Here is a 15167-nt window from a genome sequence, read left to right on the forward strand (position 1 = left end):
AATTTTCTTAAAGGGACTTGGACACGATTTGAGATCAAAAATTTTATTTTTATTTTTATGTATATGGTTTGCTGGTGCATTTTAAATGATTGACCAAATTATTGAATGTTAAAGTCAATTACAAGCGAGATAGAGAGGTAAAAATTGATTGTTATGTAAACAAAGATTGAGTGTTACATGTATAGTTGCTTACAAAAAATGTAATGTAGAGAATTATCATTACCTAGACAAAATGACATGTAAAAAACAATTGAAACTAATTCAATATCTTTATAAATACTAATATCAACAAAAGAAAAATAAATTTGATTGAAACTTACACCAATACAATACATATTCAAAAAATGACAATATTCGAGCCTTTTTAACAAAACAAAGAATTATGAACTCTGTATCATGCTTATATCTTGATATTTGATTTTTCAAATTTTGACATAGCATTATAAACTTCTATATTTATCAGTATAAACATTAAAAATGGGGAAAATGGGAAAATAAAATTTGAAAATTTTAGGTGAAATCGTGTCCAAGTCCCTATAGAGCTTTTGCTTAAAATTTGTATTTGTTGTCCTGTACACATTTTATGACACTTTCGAGAGTTTACACTCACGCACGTGTTGCTTTGAAATAAATATCATAAAATCTGGATTGGGGTTGGTCATAAACATAGTGTTTCATAATATATTTTGCTTATTTTTCTTTAAGTATTTAATTCACCTGCACTCAATGCTTAATTTTTGTTCGTTTGGTCCCTTTTTTGTTTCCGAAATTTTGCTCTTTATGTTTTAAATTGCTGTGCTTTTAATGAATAACCAATGTTGACAGTTTTTATAAAATTACCCTGTTGGAATATTTTTTCTGCAGCTGCAAATAGGGGTTTCAAAACACAGAATTATTCTTATATGATATATTAATAAGTACATCAACAATACACAAGCTATTCATAGTTTTATAGTTCATCGGTTGACTTTACTACAATAAATGATACAAAGCCTTTCAAATCATACCGTATTTATCATGTCAAAGATGCGTGTTTAAATGTTATGGTACATTTTTATCACAGATCTAAAAGGCATACCAAAAAAATCAACAAAAGAGGAATAGAAAAAAATCTGAAATTGGTTGAAACATAAAAGTGAAAGTTTGTAATTTTTTTACCATCATGTAGTAACAACAATACATTTATTTTGTAAGTATGCCACGACAGCCTTCAAGTCTGTTCAGTCAAGCACAATAAGATGTTTCTATTCACAATGTCTCTTTAAAATAAAACACAGTATACAATTTATTCAATAGTTAAACAGAAATGTGAAAATGGTTTTTTTTTTCAAATATCTTAGATAATATACATATACAGATACTATATTACGTTGACACGGACATAACAATGTCTATAAATGGTAAAGAAATTACGATATCACGGAACTAGCAGTTGACGGAATTAAAAAAGATTGATTGATCGGACCAGGAACAATTTATACCACATATTTCAACATATATATTCACAAAATGAAGAAAAGCTTAGTCTTTGTAACGAAAATCACAACATGGCAATTACAGCTCGTAATACAAAAAAAAATAACCCCTTTCTGTATATAAACAATAATTTCATGGAGTTGAAGGAATTACATTTTTCAACAAAGGTGTTACGAAGCAAAAATGCCATAATGCATCATGTGTATTAACCCTTAGTTACAGCACACACCTAAAATGTGGGAACAAATATAAATTAAAATATTAGCATTATTATAATTATTACGGTAAGTAGCATCTTATGAAGCCCGTTCTTTTATTCAGTACACTTGTCATTTCCCTTATTTCTTGATTCCTTATATTTTCAAGTTGTTATTCTCAACATTTTAAAAGTAAATGAAAAATCAGGAAATGAACCGTCAGCCAAGGTTTTCTTAGATCATACACAAAGCAAAAAAGAGTATACTTATGTTATGCTATACCGATATAAGAGCAGTACATGCACGTTCCGATAGTGTTTTTGTTCGAGGGTAGTTTTTTGGGGTTTTTTGAAAAAACAATTGCCCCTTTAGACATTAGTGAAAAAAAAGTAAAGGCTCTGCTAGATGTAGTTTTGTAACATTCAGTTATAGTTCAGAGCACTGCATTATAACTGCAGTAATTGTAGAAAATTTGTGTTCCGCAATGGAAAAATGGTTTAGGTTTTCGATTTATTAACAATCTGGCCTTAATTTGTTGAAAAGTAAACCTTTTAAATTTTATATTGTTTCACTTGAACATTGGAACGTGCCAACGGTTGGCTATTAGCATCAATAAACTTAAATCCAACATTAATTAAAACGACGCAATTAAAAAAAAAAAGTCAAATCACGAGAGGATTTTATAAATTATCTCCTCGTTCCTTATAATAATCTAATAAGTGGATTATAAAGCTTATTTAATCATTACGATGTAATCGAATGTGATTTCAATATTTATTATCATTGTGTCTTAAATTGATGATTTACTGCAAACATACATTTCCCAAGAGTTAAACTGAAAAATAATAAACATGATATTTAGCAAACATCTATGTCCAGCACTGTTAGCATAATGTGTTTTTGTTATGACGTCATTTTTTACGGGTTTTGTTTTTATTTCCGTATTGTTTCAAAAGATTAGCTTATTGGTATTGTTCAATAAATAGTCACATTTAAGGGGCGACCAAAACATCCCCGACTATTTTAAACGAATTGTGTACTTGCAAACTATAGACACATTGGAATGATATTGCCAAGAATGTAGAATTTATAACATAAGGTCAATGGGTTTTAGGGAATGATTTAAAATGTACGCGACTGTGGGCGACAAATGTGACAGAGACACTTACTGCCTCTGCTGGGGGTTTGAACCAGGATCCTTTGGCACACCAGTCCAGCACTCTACAGATCGAGCTAAAGGGTTAACCCACTAGGCAGAGTTAGTAGGAATGTAATATACCTGACTCTACTACATGTATATAAGATAAGTTTTTTTCAGCGTAAATGCATGCCTTATGCAATGAACAAAAACTTTACTTTAAACAAGCAATTAACGTGGTAAGAGAATCTTGTTAGGGGTTAATAAGGTTAATCAATGATGAGAATAGTTGATGTTTTCAATGCATTATAAGTATGTTCAATACATTATTTACATTAGGTATACATTCAATGGTAAATATAGGTTACATATAAAACGCATAACATGTTATAAATGTATTATGCAAGTTAAACAAGATGAAATCTTTCTACTTTATTGTTCATTAATGGCTTAGAAATCAACTTTACACTAATTATTATTACATGGTGAAGAATTTGAGCAAAAAATTGGAAACTAAAATTGTGATCATGTATGATTATTTTAATCTCTTTCAATCTGTTGAAAAAAAAAGTAATAATAACAAGGATATTTTGATCGCTTAAAAGTTGGGTCGATCTTATATACTTTTTCATTGAAAATAGTTTTAAATTAGAAAAATGAAAACTAACAAATTGAGCTTATCTAAAAAAAAAAACTATGGAAAAATACGGGGTATTTAGAAACGAGAAATTTGATTTTCCCATGCGGATGTTTAATGGATTTTAATTTAAATAAAAGCATGAGTCGAATCTTCCTCTACCTCTATCAATCGTCACGAAAATACCGATATCTTATAAAAGGATTTTGTTCATTTTTTTAAGTAGTTTTATAACAGAATTTATATTACTTCGTTTATGCACTCATAGCTTAAAAATACAAAAAAAAGTATGCTGGATGGAATTTTTAAAGAAAGGAATTATTCAAATATTTACTATTATCTGTTGGCTAAAATATATTGTTACAGAAATATATTTAAATCAGTTTGTACAAGATTGGTTAAATAGAATAAAGGATTCTTCGTGATGCCTGCATAAGTCTTAAAATGAATATATCTAAACAGAATTCCAAACAATTTGTTAAATATTTCTACAAAATTACCACAAACTTTCAATTGACATAAGAAGTTCGAATAACTAAAAAAATGTTTTAAATATTTCTATGTGATAAATATTCATTGGGCGATAAATCCCAATTCAAAAGGAATGTCAAACGTGATGTTACTATTGTATAAATAATTTGGTATGAAATGTTTAATCCATCCAATGATTATACTTATAAATTCAAGAGTCCCATGTGCATCACAGATAATCATCGCACAGCTTGTCAATACTTCTAAAATCATTATCATTCTAAAGAGTTGTTTGATTACTCTTCCTTACGTGACCTTTATTTTGTCATTTGTGAATATTGTTTTGTACCTCATGTATCATTCACATGGTTTTAGATAAACACATTTTACTAAACAGTACCTTAGTAAACAAAGTAATATGCACGAACATAAACTTATTTTATAGGACATAAATTACATAAGAAAAAATCCAGTTTATCGACATACATGTACATACATTGATTTTAACACAAATGTCCAAATAACGAAATTTGTATTTTGCACAAGTTAAAGAGAAACCGCTTAATTAGCATTGGCGATTAACTTGAAAAAATATTATGTGAACATGTAACCATAATTGAAGTGGATGAATCTAGCAGTGTTAGCTCTTTGCAAAAGGAAGTGTCTATATCCGGAAAGTACTTGCAATTACCTAATAACCAACTCTCCATATGTTTGAGTACCATCACTATGTCACTTTTGATATAAAGTCTGAATATTCTACGTCCTAGTTTGTGTCTCTGTCCTGTAGGATTCATTAGTTAAAGCTGATGAGCTGCAAACTTAAAAAACTCTTCTATTTATAAAGACCTGTTGAGTCCCGGTTATTTGACATCAGGAAAATTTAGGAAAATTTAGTCAGCTCAAAATACACCCTCTCATTGTCTTGTCCGTCCACTTTCTTGCATTCTGACTCCTCTGTCGATATAAATTAGTTTTCAATCAAAAGACAAAAATTAAATTAATAACAGAAGATGAGGATTCAATTTTTATATATAAAAAAAAAATTGTAATTTTCAGATGTCGAGAAAAATATTTCAAAATGCGTATCTAAAAACAAGAAATGAAGTGGTACCGTTCTTTTCCGTGTTTTGCAGTTTGCTGTTTTCGGACTCATCTTTACAACTGGTAAATTCGGGAACCATAGACTGAAAAATGGTGATTTTTTATATTGGAGTTATTAAACAGTATATGTTATACCTGCTACATTTTTTTGGTGAAAATGACATCTTATTTGTTGTTTTTTTTAATTCTATAAAACTAAACTAACAAATTTGATTTTTGTATCTTCTAAGATAACTAGTTTTAAGATGATCACCCATTGTTTTTTATCTTTTAAAGACCGCTTTCACGTAGATTCTTTAACTTATCTAATATCAATCTAATTTCAAATACATATCATATATTTTAGAAACTTTTGATGCTAACTATGTGTTGATTATGCCGAGGTCTTTTTCATTCTAGCCACGTATATATGTAGAGCGCAAACTCGATAAAATGCACGGAGCAACGTCAGACGCAACCGTTCTTTAAGGAAAATTCAAGGCCCTTCTATTTAACGTGCTGATCTGATCGACAATTGAACAATTCATATACTTCTGCTTTTAATCAACAGTTCAACAAAGTTCCCAATGAAGATTTGAATAACACACAGACGAAGGTCAGGAAATTTTTTCTTAATGAATATATTTTGAATATATTTTCTTTAATACCCGCATAAAATATCACAGAAACTAATAAAATACCTTTTTATTCTCATCTGCACTCAAAACGAAGTACATAGAATTGCTGTTGAGATTGTCCAGCTGTTCAGTATGTGTTTCCGTTGTTTTGTTTTCTTTGTTTTTAGTAGTTATGTCCACGTCCCCTATGTTTTCTCGAAAATCTATACATATGTCATGATTTTTTGTGACATCAATCATATTGGAGGGAATTAAATAAGTATCCTGTTTAATTCCACTGTTGACATAACATTCTTTTTCTTGTTGAAAATCAGACTCATCTGAGCTCCTCAAAGGAGCTAAACCTGGATTTTCAACTAGTCCCCTGCCGTGTGTATGTACCTTATTATCTTTGTCATCCTTCTCAAAGTTGTGTTCACACGTATCGGGAGGAAAGACAAGAGATGGAGATGCGTGGAATTTTTCACGAGTTACATGTTTAGGACTGTCTAAATATTGGTGGAATTCATTCTTTTGCTTCAAAATCATTAAAGTAAAATTTATCTTTGTACGGGTTCAAAAGTAAAAATCATCTGTAAAATTTAAATTAACAACTTTGATTGACTTTTAAAACTTTATATTTCTTGGAAATCAGGCAATGAAAATTAAACAAAATTGAGAAGACCAGTGACTGTATAGAGCGCTGTTTATAAAAAATAAAACCACAAGAAAGTAACTTATTCTGTATACTTTATAATACAATTTATAAGAAAAGCGTACCTCCAAATCTGGTATTTCTGAGTATTCAGTGACTTCATGGAGATACAGCTTATCATCTTCAGGTTTTCCGCTTTTGTATATCCCATTAACCACTGACATTATTTTCGGCAAAGTCGATTTTCTATAATATGAAAACATACAGACAGATAGCATGCCATTTTGTCCTATCAAAAACTAAAGTGTCCTCTTCTGTTACACACAAAAAATGCAACATTGTGTCCTAAAACAAACCTTTCCATATCCCTTATAAGTATTCATAATGTAGATATGTATAAATTATGTGCGTTTTTTTTTTGGGGGGGGGGGGGGTTGAGATTGCAATTAATATACAATTTAATTAACATACATCTGCCCTTGACAAATATCAGTATATGCGCGTCGTTTAGCTGGTATTAGAACTAATACAAGTTTTGGTATGAAAAAAACATAATGTATTAATTAGTAGTACAATTGAAGATTTTATTACAAGTGCAGTTTTTTACTTCAGTTGAAGGAGTTTCAGATGCTTTAAAATGCTTACATTTCATTGATTTCATCATGGGATTAAAAAATGATGTGCAATCATGAGCAAATAATTGATTAAAACTGAAAACAGTCAACCATTACGTAAAAGTAAATAATTGCTTTATCAGAAGTTTTGCATCTTTATCAAAACTTAACAATCCATTCATTTTTTACCTCTGTCATGCATGATTATTTATTGGTAACGTAAGTGATTTACCATTTATTTACTTTTGCAAAAGGAATGAAATACAATCTAGAGTGTATTACACACGTTTGTCCTATTTAAATAGTGTAAACTTTTGTAAACTCAAATCATAGTAGGAATGTCAATGAACTTAAAAATGTTGTTTATTGGTTTATTTTTACTCGGCCTCACAAATAAATTGATTTATCATATATGCAACATTTTTGATACGTTTTAAAGCACTTTTTCACTGCAAACTTCTTATACAGGCAATAAAAAGCAAATTAAAATTACTACTTTCAAACTGAGGTAAAAAAAAAAAAAAAGGTCGATTAAAAATTTTCCTGATGTTTTACAAAATTTAGATATGCCTTTTACAATGTATGTTCCTGTCATATATATGTGCTAGATATCGAAAAAAGCATTACCTGTCTCATAATTTCATGAAAGCATGTGAATGAAAAGAAAAGTTTAAAATGCAAATTTTGAAATATGTACTCCTCAGCAGTCTCAGAACCATGCAATATCATGGAAGAGCTGGGCAGATTTTGTTTTTATGACAATAATTTACACCTTAGTGTATAGATTAGTCATAGGAACGACCATTTCTTTTGCTAAAATTTTGCTTCAACTGATATTGCATGAAAGTTGAGGACATGTTTGATTATTCAGATTCATTTATTCTGTAGTACCATGTTACAGGTAAGAGAATATTTAAGTTTAGTTATAGTTATGTTACCATAGAAACACTCTTAAACTATACATTTGCCGATGAAAAAACTTTGATAACTTAAAAATTTACAATATTTTGTATGCGAGTATCGTAAACTGTAAGCTGAAATTGCTACAATCTCTTACAATTTATACAACTTAGCTAAAATTCACCGTTTTCTTTCTCCCTTTTTTTTGCTTTTGTTTCCATTGCAACTGGTCCTCATAGAAACCGTGTCAGGTTGTATTGAAACTATATTCACCGAAGGCTATCAAAATTCGAAATATGAAGAAAACTGGGGACAATACGCATCCACAAAATTTAGAAACTTTCTTTATGTACACTATCTGGGGATACTTGCTTACTAATATCCCAAGTTGTTTTATTGCAGATTTTCAAAAGATTCAGGTTCGCTAGTAATTCTGCTTACCTCTTGAACCAAAGAAAAGTTGCAAAACCTCCCAATACAGCCCCTATGCAGAGTCCGATGAAAAATCCATGTATCAACTTGATATCATCTGAAAGGAAGAATTTCAATTATCATGAACGTCTTTCATAAACAAAATTTATAATTCAAATCAAATAAAATTGTGTATACCTGAAACATGTTGTTTATTTTCCTCCTCATAACTTGTCAATTTATTTTTCTTTGATCCGGATCCAATGGTAGTGTTTTCTTTGAGAATTACAGACATGTCATCTTTTGGATTCGTACAATTTCTTCGATTTTTGTCGAATATAGTATTCGTGGAATTAATTTTGAAACTACACGTGAATTTTTTTATGTTTAGTACTGATATGGGATTTTCCGTTATCAGATGGGATGGGATTTCACGTCGAGTACGGTTGGTTGGACACGTACAGGTGGAGACAAAACAAAATTCCACTTCACTCACAATTACACAAAGGTTCATTGAGTTTGTATTTTTCTTGTCCAACACGATTCGAAGTCGACAGTCTGGACTTTGTTTACATGTGTCAAGATTCAACTTGATGATTTTTTCATCATCTTAAAAATAATTGCTGTAATTAGTTTCAAATTGCAACAACAGAAATCGATGACAAATAAAGTAGATTGTATAAATATGTATCAATCCAATACAGTTGAGAGAGAGAGAGAGAGAGAGAGAGAGAGAGAGAGAGAGAGAGAGAGAGAGAGAGAGAGTGTGTGTGTATTTTGAATAAAAAGGCATGTCTTGTGAACTAACCTGAAGGATAGTTTGATATAAAACCTTTTATTATTTTTGGCAAGTATTCTAGGGACTCTCTGCAAACAGACATATAAATAATTGTACATATTATCATAAAAATAGATCGTCAATATCACATAAAAATGTTCCACCTATTAAGATATTTTCTTTAAATTTCAAAGCAGAACTAATAAATATGCTTTATCACGAATAAATAATATTTCAATTTGAAATCTTTTTCAAGCATTATGTTTTGAAACCACACCTAACAGAGCCGTTAGTTTGTAGACCGAAATCTGTTTTCATGGGGTTGTAACATTTTTTTTCATTTGGTGTGATCTCACTTGAAACTGACAAGGACAGCTCGCTTTTGGCTAAAACTGAAAAGAAATATTCTTAATGAGGCATGATATCAAACGATTTCAATATTCCATAAGTATTCTGTATGTCAAAGGATAGCAAAGGATTTCAATATTCCAGAAAGCATTTTATATGTTGAAAAAGAATCCTTTTATATAAGATGTAAGTGTTCGAATTAAAACAGTGCCAAAATGGTAGTAATCTTATGAACTAGTTTTGTGCATTTTTTTTATGAAGAATGGAGAGGAGAAAGTTTATTCTAGTCGTAAGAACAAATGCATAATCTTGGTAATGGCATAAATATCGAGATTGAATTTAGAACAAGTATTCAATCATTCAAAAGAAGGAAAATTAAGATCACCTAGCAAAATGTAACGGAGCCGAATAAATTAAGTCTTTTAGAGGACAAAGAACTCTTCCCCTAGAGGCCAGTGTGTGATGAGTGTGTCTTTATTAAATGCCCTAGATGCTAGAGGAATGATTTTAATCATGATAACAATCTTATTAATTTTAAAGCCAACCTAATTGGAAAACATTGAAAATCTCATTTATTTGATGTTTTTTATCTATGAAATATACTTTAATCTTTTCTAGTATCATATTTTCCAATCAACACTTTTCAAAACATCATAATGACAAACTCCGAAAAAATGGCTTATGTCTTAAAATAAAAAATAAACATGCTATGAAAATAATAGGTATCAAAATATCACATTACCAATCATGCAGATCAATGTTTTAACGGAAATCATCTTCAATACTTTCTCATACCAATCTTCGGAGCTTCACAATGCTTCATGAACTTAGAACATTTATGTTAACAAGCGCGCTGAATCACAAACACAACTGCGGTGCGAACATAAGCATTACCCGGAAATTACACACCTACATTTTAGAACACATTTGGAATATCGTTTTAATGTTACATTTGTTTGATACATTAACAATAGCAATAAAGTTTTAGCAAACCTTGATCGAAGCCGTATAATTATTAACATAATGGGAAGTACTTTCTTTTTTTGTTTGAGAGCAGTTTCCTTATATATAATTTTTTTTTAAATGCGAAAATAAAAACAAAACATTTCCTGTTGAACAAGTTTAATAAAGAAAAATTCTATCTTTTATATCAAATGTGATAAAATAAAGCGTACAAAAACAAATCAACTAAGCAAAATAGGATTGAAGTATAGACATATTTTTAATGTGTAAACGATGTAAACATTGTTTTAAATACAGGTAAACTACAGTTGATAGCATTTCTGAAAAGTTAAAAGATTAAAATGATGTTTGCAAACCTTAAATTATGCAAGTCCTTAATGTAAAGCTCAGACATCAAAATACACTCATAACTACACGTAAACGCAGATGAACAGTATATAGCAGAAATAAAATTATAAATCTGAATGACTTAATTTTGCATACATTGGTAAATTACAATTCTGAGCTAAACATACTTCGTAGAGTTCAGGAGGGTGTATGTAAGCTTAAATTATGCGAGTTCTCCATGTAACGCTTACCCACTTACACACATAACTACACATAAACGCGCATTGCCATGAAGAACGATAGAACAGAAATAAACTAATAAATCTGAATAACTTAATTTTGCATATAATGGTAAATGTGAGAGGGGATGAAAAATGACAGCATAAAGTAACACTCGGCATCGTTGTTAAAGAGAAAAAGTGTGAGCCATGAACTTGTAACTTGTAATAAATCAAATTGTATTTGGATTCCAACCTCTAGAATTACATCATTTTGAAGTGGTTGTTACAGCTGACAACACGTTAGAGTGAGACCAGTTTATCATTAAAACTATTATTTCCTCTTTATTAATGATGGCTATTTTAGAAGAAGTTGGTTTAATATGAAAGTTAATTCATTAGCATTTTTGGTCATGGCTTATTTGATCAAATCTGAACATGCATTTTTAATTTATATTCGAGTTTCCTTAATCAGATATATGAAGGATTGGATTTCTCCACGATAAGGGTTGTGTGAACACGTACATGTACAAGTAGAGAAAAAAAGAAAATTTTCACTTCATTCACAAGACAAAGGGTCGTTAAGTTTCCATTTTTCTTGTCCAACACAATTTAAGTCAACAGTCTGGACTTTGCAAAAAATTAAGATACATTCATTGTCGAGAAATAAAGTACACATATGTATCAGTATAATAAAGTTTACCTCTAGAGAGAGATGTGGAATTGTTTGAATAAAAAGTTATGCTTTTTAACTGACCTGAAAGATACTTAAATCGAAGACCTTTTACGATTTTTGATCAGCTCTATAAGGGCTATCTGCAGAAAAAAATTATAATTCATGACACATATTTATTAATATATATTCATTATCATATGAAGGTGTTTTACCGATTAAAATATCATTATATGTTAGAATATAGTCATAGCAGTTCGTACTAATGCATTTGTATTATATCAAGAATAAAGAATCCTTAAGTTTGATCGTTTTTGTTTGAAATCCCACCTAATACTACCGCTATTTGAAGACCGTATTCCGTTTTCTTGGGGTAGACACAAATATATTCATCTGATATGATCTTTTTGGATTTGTTTGATAAATAAACTAGGATCTAAGCAATTAAGTTTCAGCAACACTTGATCGAGGCCTTATCATTTTTAACATAATGGCGTGCTATATTACATTTGATGGCTGTTTTCCGTTTAGATAAATTGAAATTAAATTTATGAATGTAAACTAAACCTGTTTACAATGTAGTTGGTCTTTTATATTGTTTCTTAAGAAGTTTAAGTAGAAGCGCTAAATTTTGTTTACTTTGTTTTTACCCATGTACAATGTAATTTATTTCAGTTTAAAACTTTGAAATAAAACCATGCATGTTCGGATTGTTTTGGATTCACATAAAAATAAATTTTTGTCTATAAACTTTTAACAGCTGTTGTTACGCAAAATTGGTTAGTTTTTTTAGCTTTGCGTCTTCAAACTTATTCTCCGCAGATGATTATCCCCGTATTGCCGGTACTACAGCTTTCTGTCTGGTTGTATGTTTTCATGACACTGGATTTTGTCTATTGTTTTTGTAGTACAGTCCTGTGGTTACCTCGATACAAGCTGGTAAAGTTGAGGCCCACGAATTTGTGTTTACCAGTCCCATGTTTTAACAATTAATCAAACATTCTTGATTAAAGTAATAGGTGTACACAGCAAGAGTTTCCAATGGATGCATTTCATGCATTGTAATATTTTTGTCATCCAGTTGCAATCGATTGTTTTATTTCGGAAACTTGATTCGGTGACCATGTTTTTTCTAATATTGACTCGTCCTCGCAGAACTTCAACATTTGTCTGTATTTTGAAGGGTCTTCTGGAATTAGTAGTTACATGAGAACATAAAAATAGTCAATATTTCATCAAAATGAAAAAAATAAATAAAGAGTAGATTATATTTCTAGATAAATAGAATTGATTATTTAAAGCAAGTTTTACTGTATGGTTAATAAGGCAGTAATCGAAAGCTAACATATTAAATACCTGAAATGGAGAACTCCTTAGTGTGGAATATATTTAAATTATAAACGGCATGTATTCTGCTTTAATTACAAACGTCTTACTTTAGTTGCCCGCCCAGTTTAAGGCTTTTTCCGGTTTCACTCTTTGTTTGACCATGGGACGGGGTCATCTTTCCTTGCTTAGAAACATGAAGGACGTGTTCCATTTTCTGCCTAATGTCCACTTGAAAATGAACCAATCAAGCATCTAATCTTAATGTATTTATTCATATTGACCATTATTATCACCTATCTTCATAACATTACCTTGATCACATTTTTCATAGTTGTTTGCATGAGAACAATCACTTAATGTCATTATAAGCATGCAATTGAAGAAGAAAAGAATTGGCAAAAAAATGCACTTTCATTTCAAAGCAGGTATACGGTATATTGTGAGGGTTGGAATTAATTAATACCATTACAATCACCATCATTTCAAAAGAAAAAAGTGTCTCACTACCGATGATTTAAGTCGACATGTATTTATTTGCGTTATTAATAGCCAATCCAATAAATAAATTATATCTACACAAAAGATTTTTAACAACGCGTGTTATATTTTTCTTTATAACTCCCTATTCCGTGTAGATTGTTTCTGGCTATTTTCTCGCGCGAACAGGTAAACATGTCTTATAAGTAAAATGAATAATAAAACATTCTGGTAATTCAAACAATAATTTCACTAATTATTTTACTCTGTTTTCTTGGTCGAAGCACTGCTACTTTGACGGAACTTGTCTAGTGATCTTTGCTCTTAAACATTACGTCATAATGTCTGGACTGAGCACGCAATTATTACCGCGTAATGAATAAATAGATAGGCAAACCCAACTGTGCACTTATCCAATGAATCTGAAAGTAAAATTATGATAATTGTATTGGCTTTGCCCTCCAAACAGCCACACTGTAAAACAGGAAGGGCCCTCCAAACGGCAACACTGTTAAACATTAATGTTTATACATGTATACTGGTGCGTTTAATATTCTATTTTTATTCTTTTTTTATCACGATAATGCATCCGTTCGGTAAATCACGCCTTTATTCGTCATTATGAATCGTACGTTCCTGTGCGTATTTAATTCAAATTAATGCTGCGCTCGACTTCAGTCGTAACGTCGTTAAACAATATCACCAATTGTAGCATCGTAGTTTGTGAGAAGAATTTTTAGGAGACGTATTCTATTTTGACAATTTTGCGATGGTTTCCCTTTTAAAAAATGTTTGGTCTTTTTTTACCGATTAAGTATCCTCTTAAAAGAATACATTGAACACCCATTGCAAAACATTTGGAAACGTGACGTCATGTTTGGTTAAATTTGGCTCAGTGGTTCCAGGAAATAAGTCAAAGTGTAAAGTTAACTGACAGATAGTATAATAGACGGACAAAAGACGAAAAATAGGTAATAAAAAAAGATCACTTTAACCTTCGATTCGGATGAATTAATTAATCTGCTTACCTCTTGAGAAAAAAGAGTTGCAAAACTTAAAAGCCCCAATGCCGAGACTGATGAAAAATCCATGTACCATATTTTACTCACCAAAAGGAATGAATTGTAATTTGCAACACTGGAAATGTCTTCTACATGTTTAACAGGCGAACCGACCACAATTTACAGGAAAAAAAATATTATTACATCACACAAAACAACAAGTCGACAAAAATAAAAATGAAGTAATTTGCTATTCAAAACTGCATAAAAGAATAATACTATTTTAAAAATTACCATTAATCTGTAAACTGCTAATCTGTATTCAAAAAAATCCAACACCCATTGCAATACAATTTGGCAACGAGACGTCATATGGTTAATTTTGACGCATCTTAGTTGTAGAGAGTGGCGGATAAAGCAATTTCTCAACACGGAAATTTATAAAAACACTAAACTATTACATCCTATTATCATGCTTGTTTTATTTCAAAATGTAAGTATTTTTTCAACAACGTGTTTAATTATTTCCAGAGGTACAATGTACACGTTCGACGTGTTTGACATTGAGACGCCAGTCTAAATCCACCTTTTACAAGAAAGACAGTTAAGGTTTACGTTTACTTAGAATGGAAAAAAATTCCACTGATGATAATGAAAAACCATCTATTGTGTGTTAAAGACCTATCATGGTAGTGTTATTTTTCACTTTCAAAAAGTAGGTCAATGACCTACTTTTTGAGATAATATCTATTGAATATTTTTTTAAAATTTAAGAAAAGTCCCCCAAAACTTCACACTGTGACTGAGATTTTCTTAATTGTGTAAATAATACAAATTGCTAAACTCTTTTGAAA

General features: G+C 30.4%; 1 protein-coding gene and 1 long non-coding RNA gene across 2 annotated transcripts; both read right to left on the reverse strand.

Annotated features, from left to right (window-relative positions):
• Nucleotides 1-656: 656 nt before the first annotated feature.
• Nucleotides 657-10301, reverse strand: LOC128157867 (uncharacterized). The gene is made up of 9 exons (XM_052820525.1): nucleotides 10068-10301; nucleotides 9255-9369; nucleotides 9008-9066; nucleotides 8398-8808; nucleotides 8230-8317; nucleotides 6400-6520; nucleotides 5704-6156; nucleotides 5034-5106; nucleotides 657-4876 (listed from the first exon to the last, which is right to left on the reverse strand). The coding sequence occupies exons 1-9, from the start codon at nucleotides 10099-10101 to the stop codon at nucleotides 4803-4805; spliced, it is 1428 nt and encodes a 475-aa protein (XP_052676485.1). The 5' UTR covers nucleotides 10102-10301; the 3' UTR covers nucleotides 657-4802.
• Nucleotides 10302-10698: 397 nt separating this feature from the next.
• Nucleotides 10699-14711, reverse strand: LOC128160647 (uncharacterized). Its single transcript, XR_008240312.1, has 3 exons — nucleotides 14608-14711; nucleotides 12943-14462; nucleotides 10699-12695 (listed from the first exon to the last, which is right to left on the reverse strand). It is a non-coding gene; the product is annotated as an uncharacterized LOC128160647 (long non-coding RNA).
• Nucleotides 14712-15167: the final 456 nt, after the last annotated feature.

Source organism: Crassostrea angulata, chromosome 8, assembly GCF_025612915.1.
Source record: "Crassostrea angulata isolate pt1a10 chromosome 8, ASM2561291v2, whole genome shotgun sequence".
NCBI lineage: Eukaryota > Metazoa > Mollusca > Bivalvia > Ostreida > Ostreidae > Magallana > Magallana angulata.

Coding starts and splice junctions, on each gene's coding strand:
- LOC128157867 (XM_052820525.1), bottom strand. CDS start 10,101: ATGATTTCCGTTAAAACATTGATCTGCATGATTG. Junction 8,318..8,397: donor AAATAAACAACATGTTTCAG/GTATACACAATT, acceptor TCTTCCTTTCAG/ATGATATCAAGTTGATACAT. Junction 6,157..6,399: donor CAGAAATACCAGATTTGGAG/GTACGCTTTTCT, acceptor ATGATTTTGAAG/CAAAAGAATGAATTCCACCA.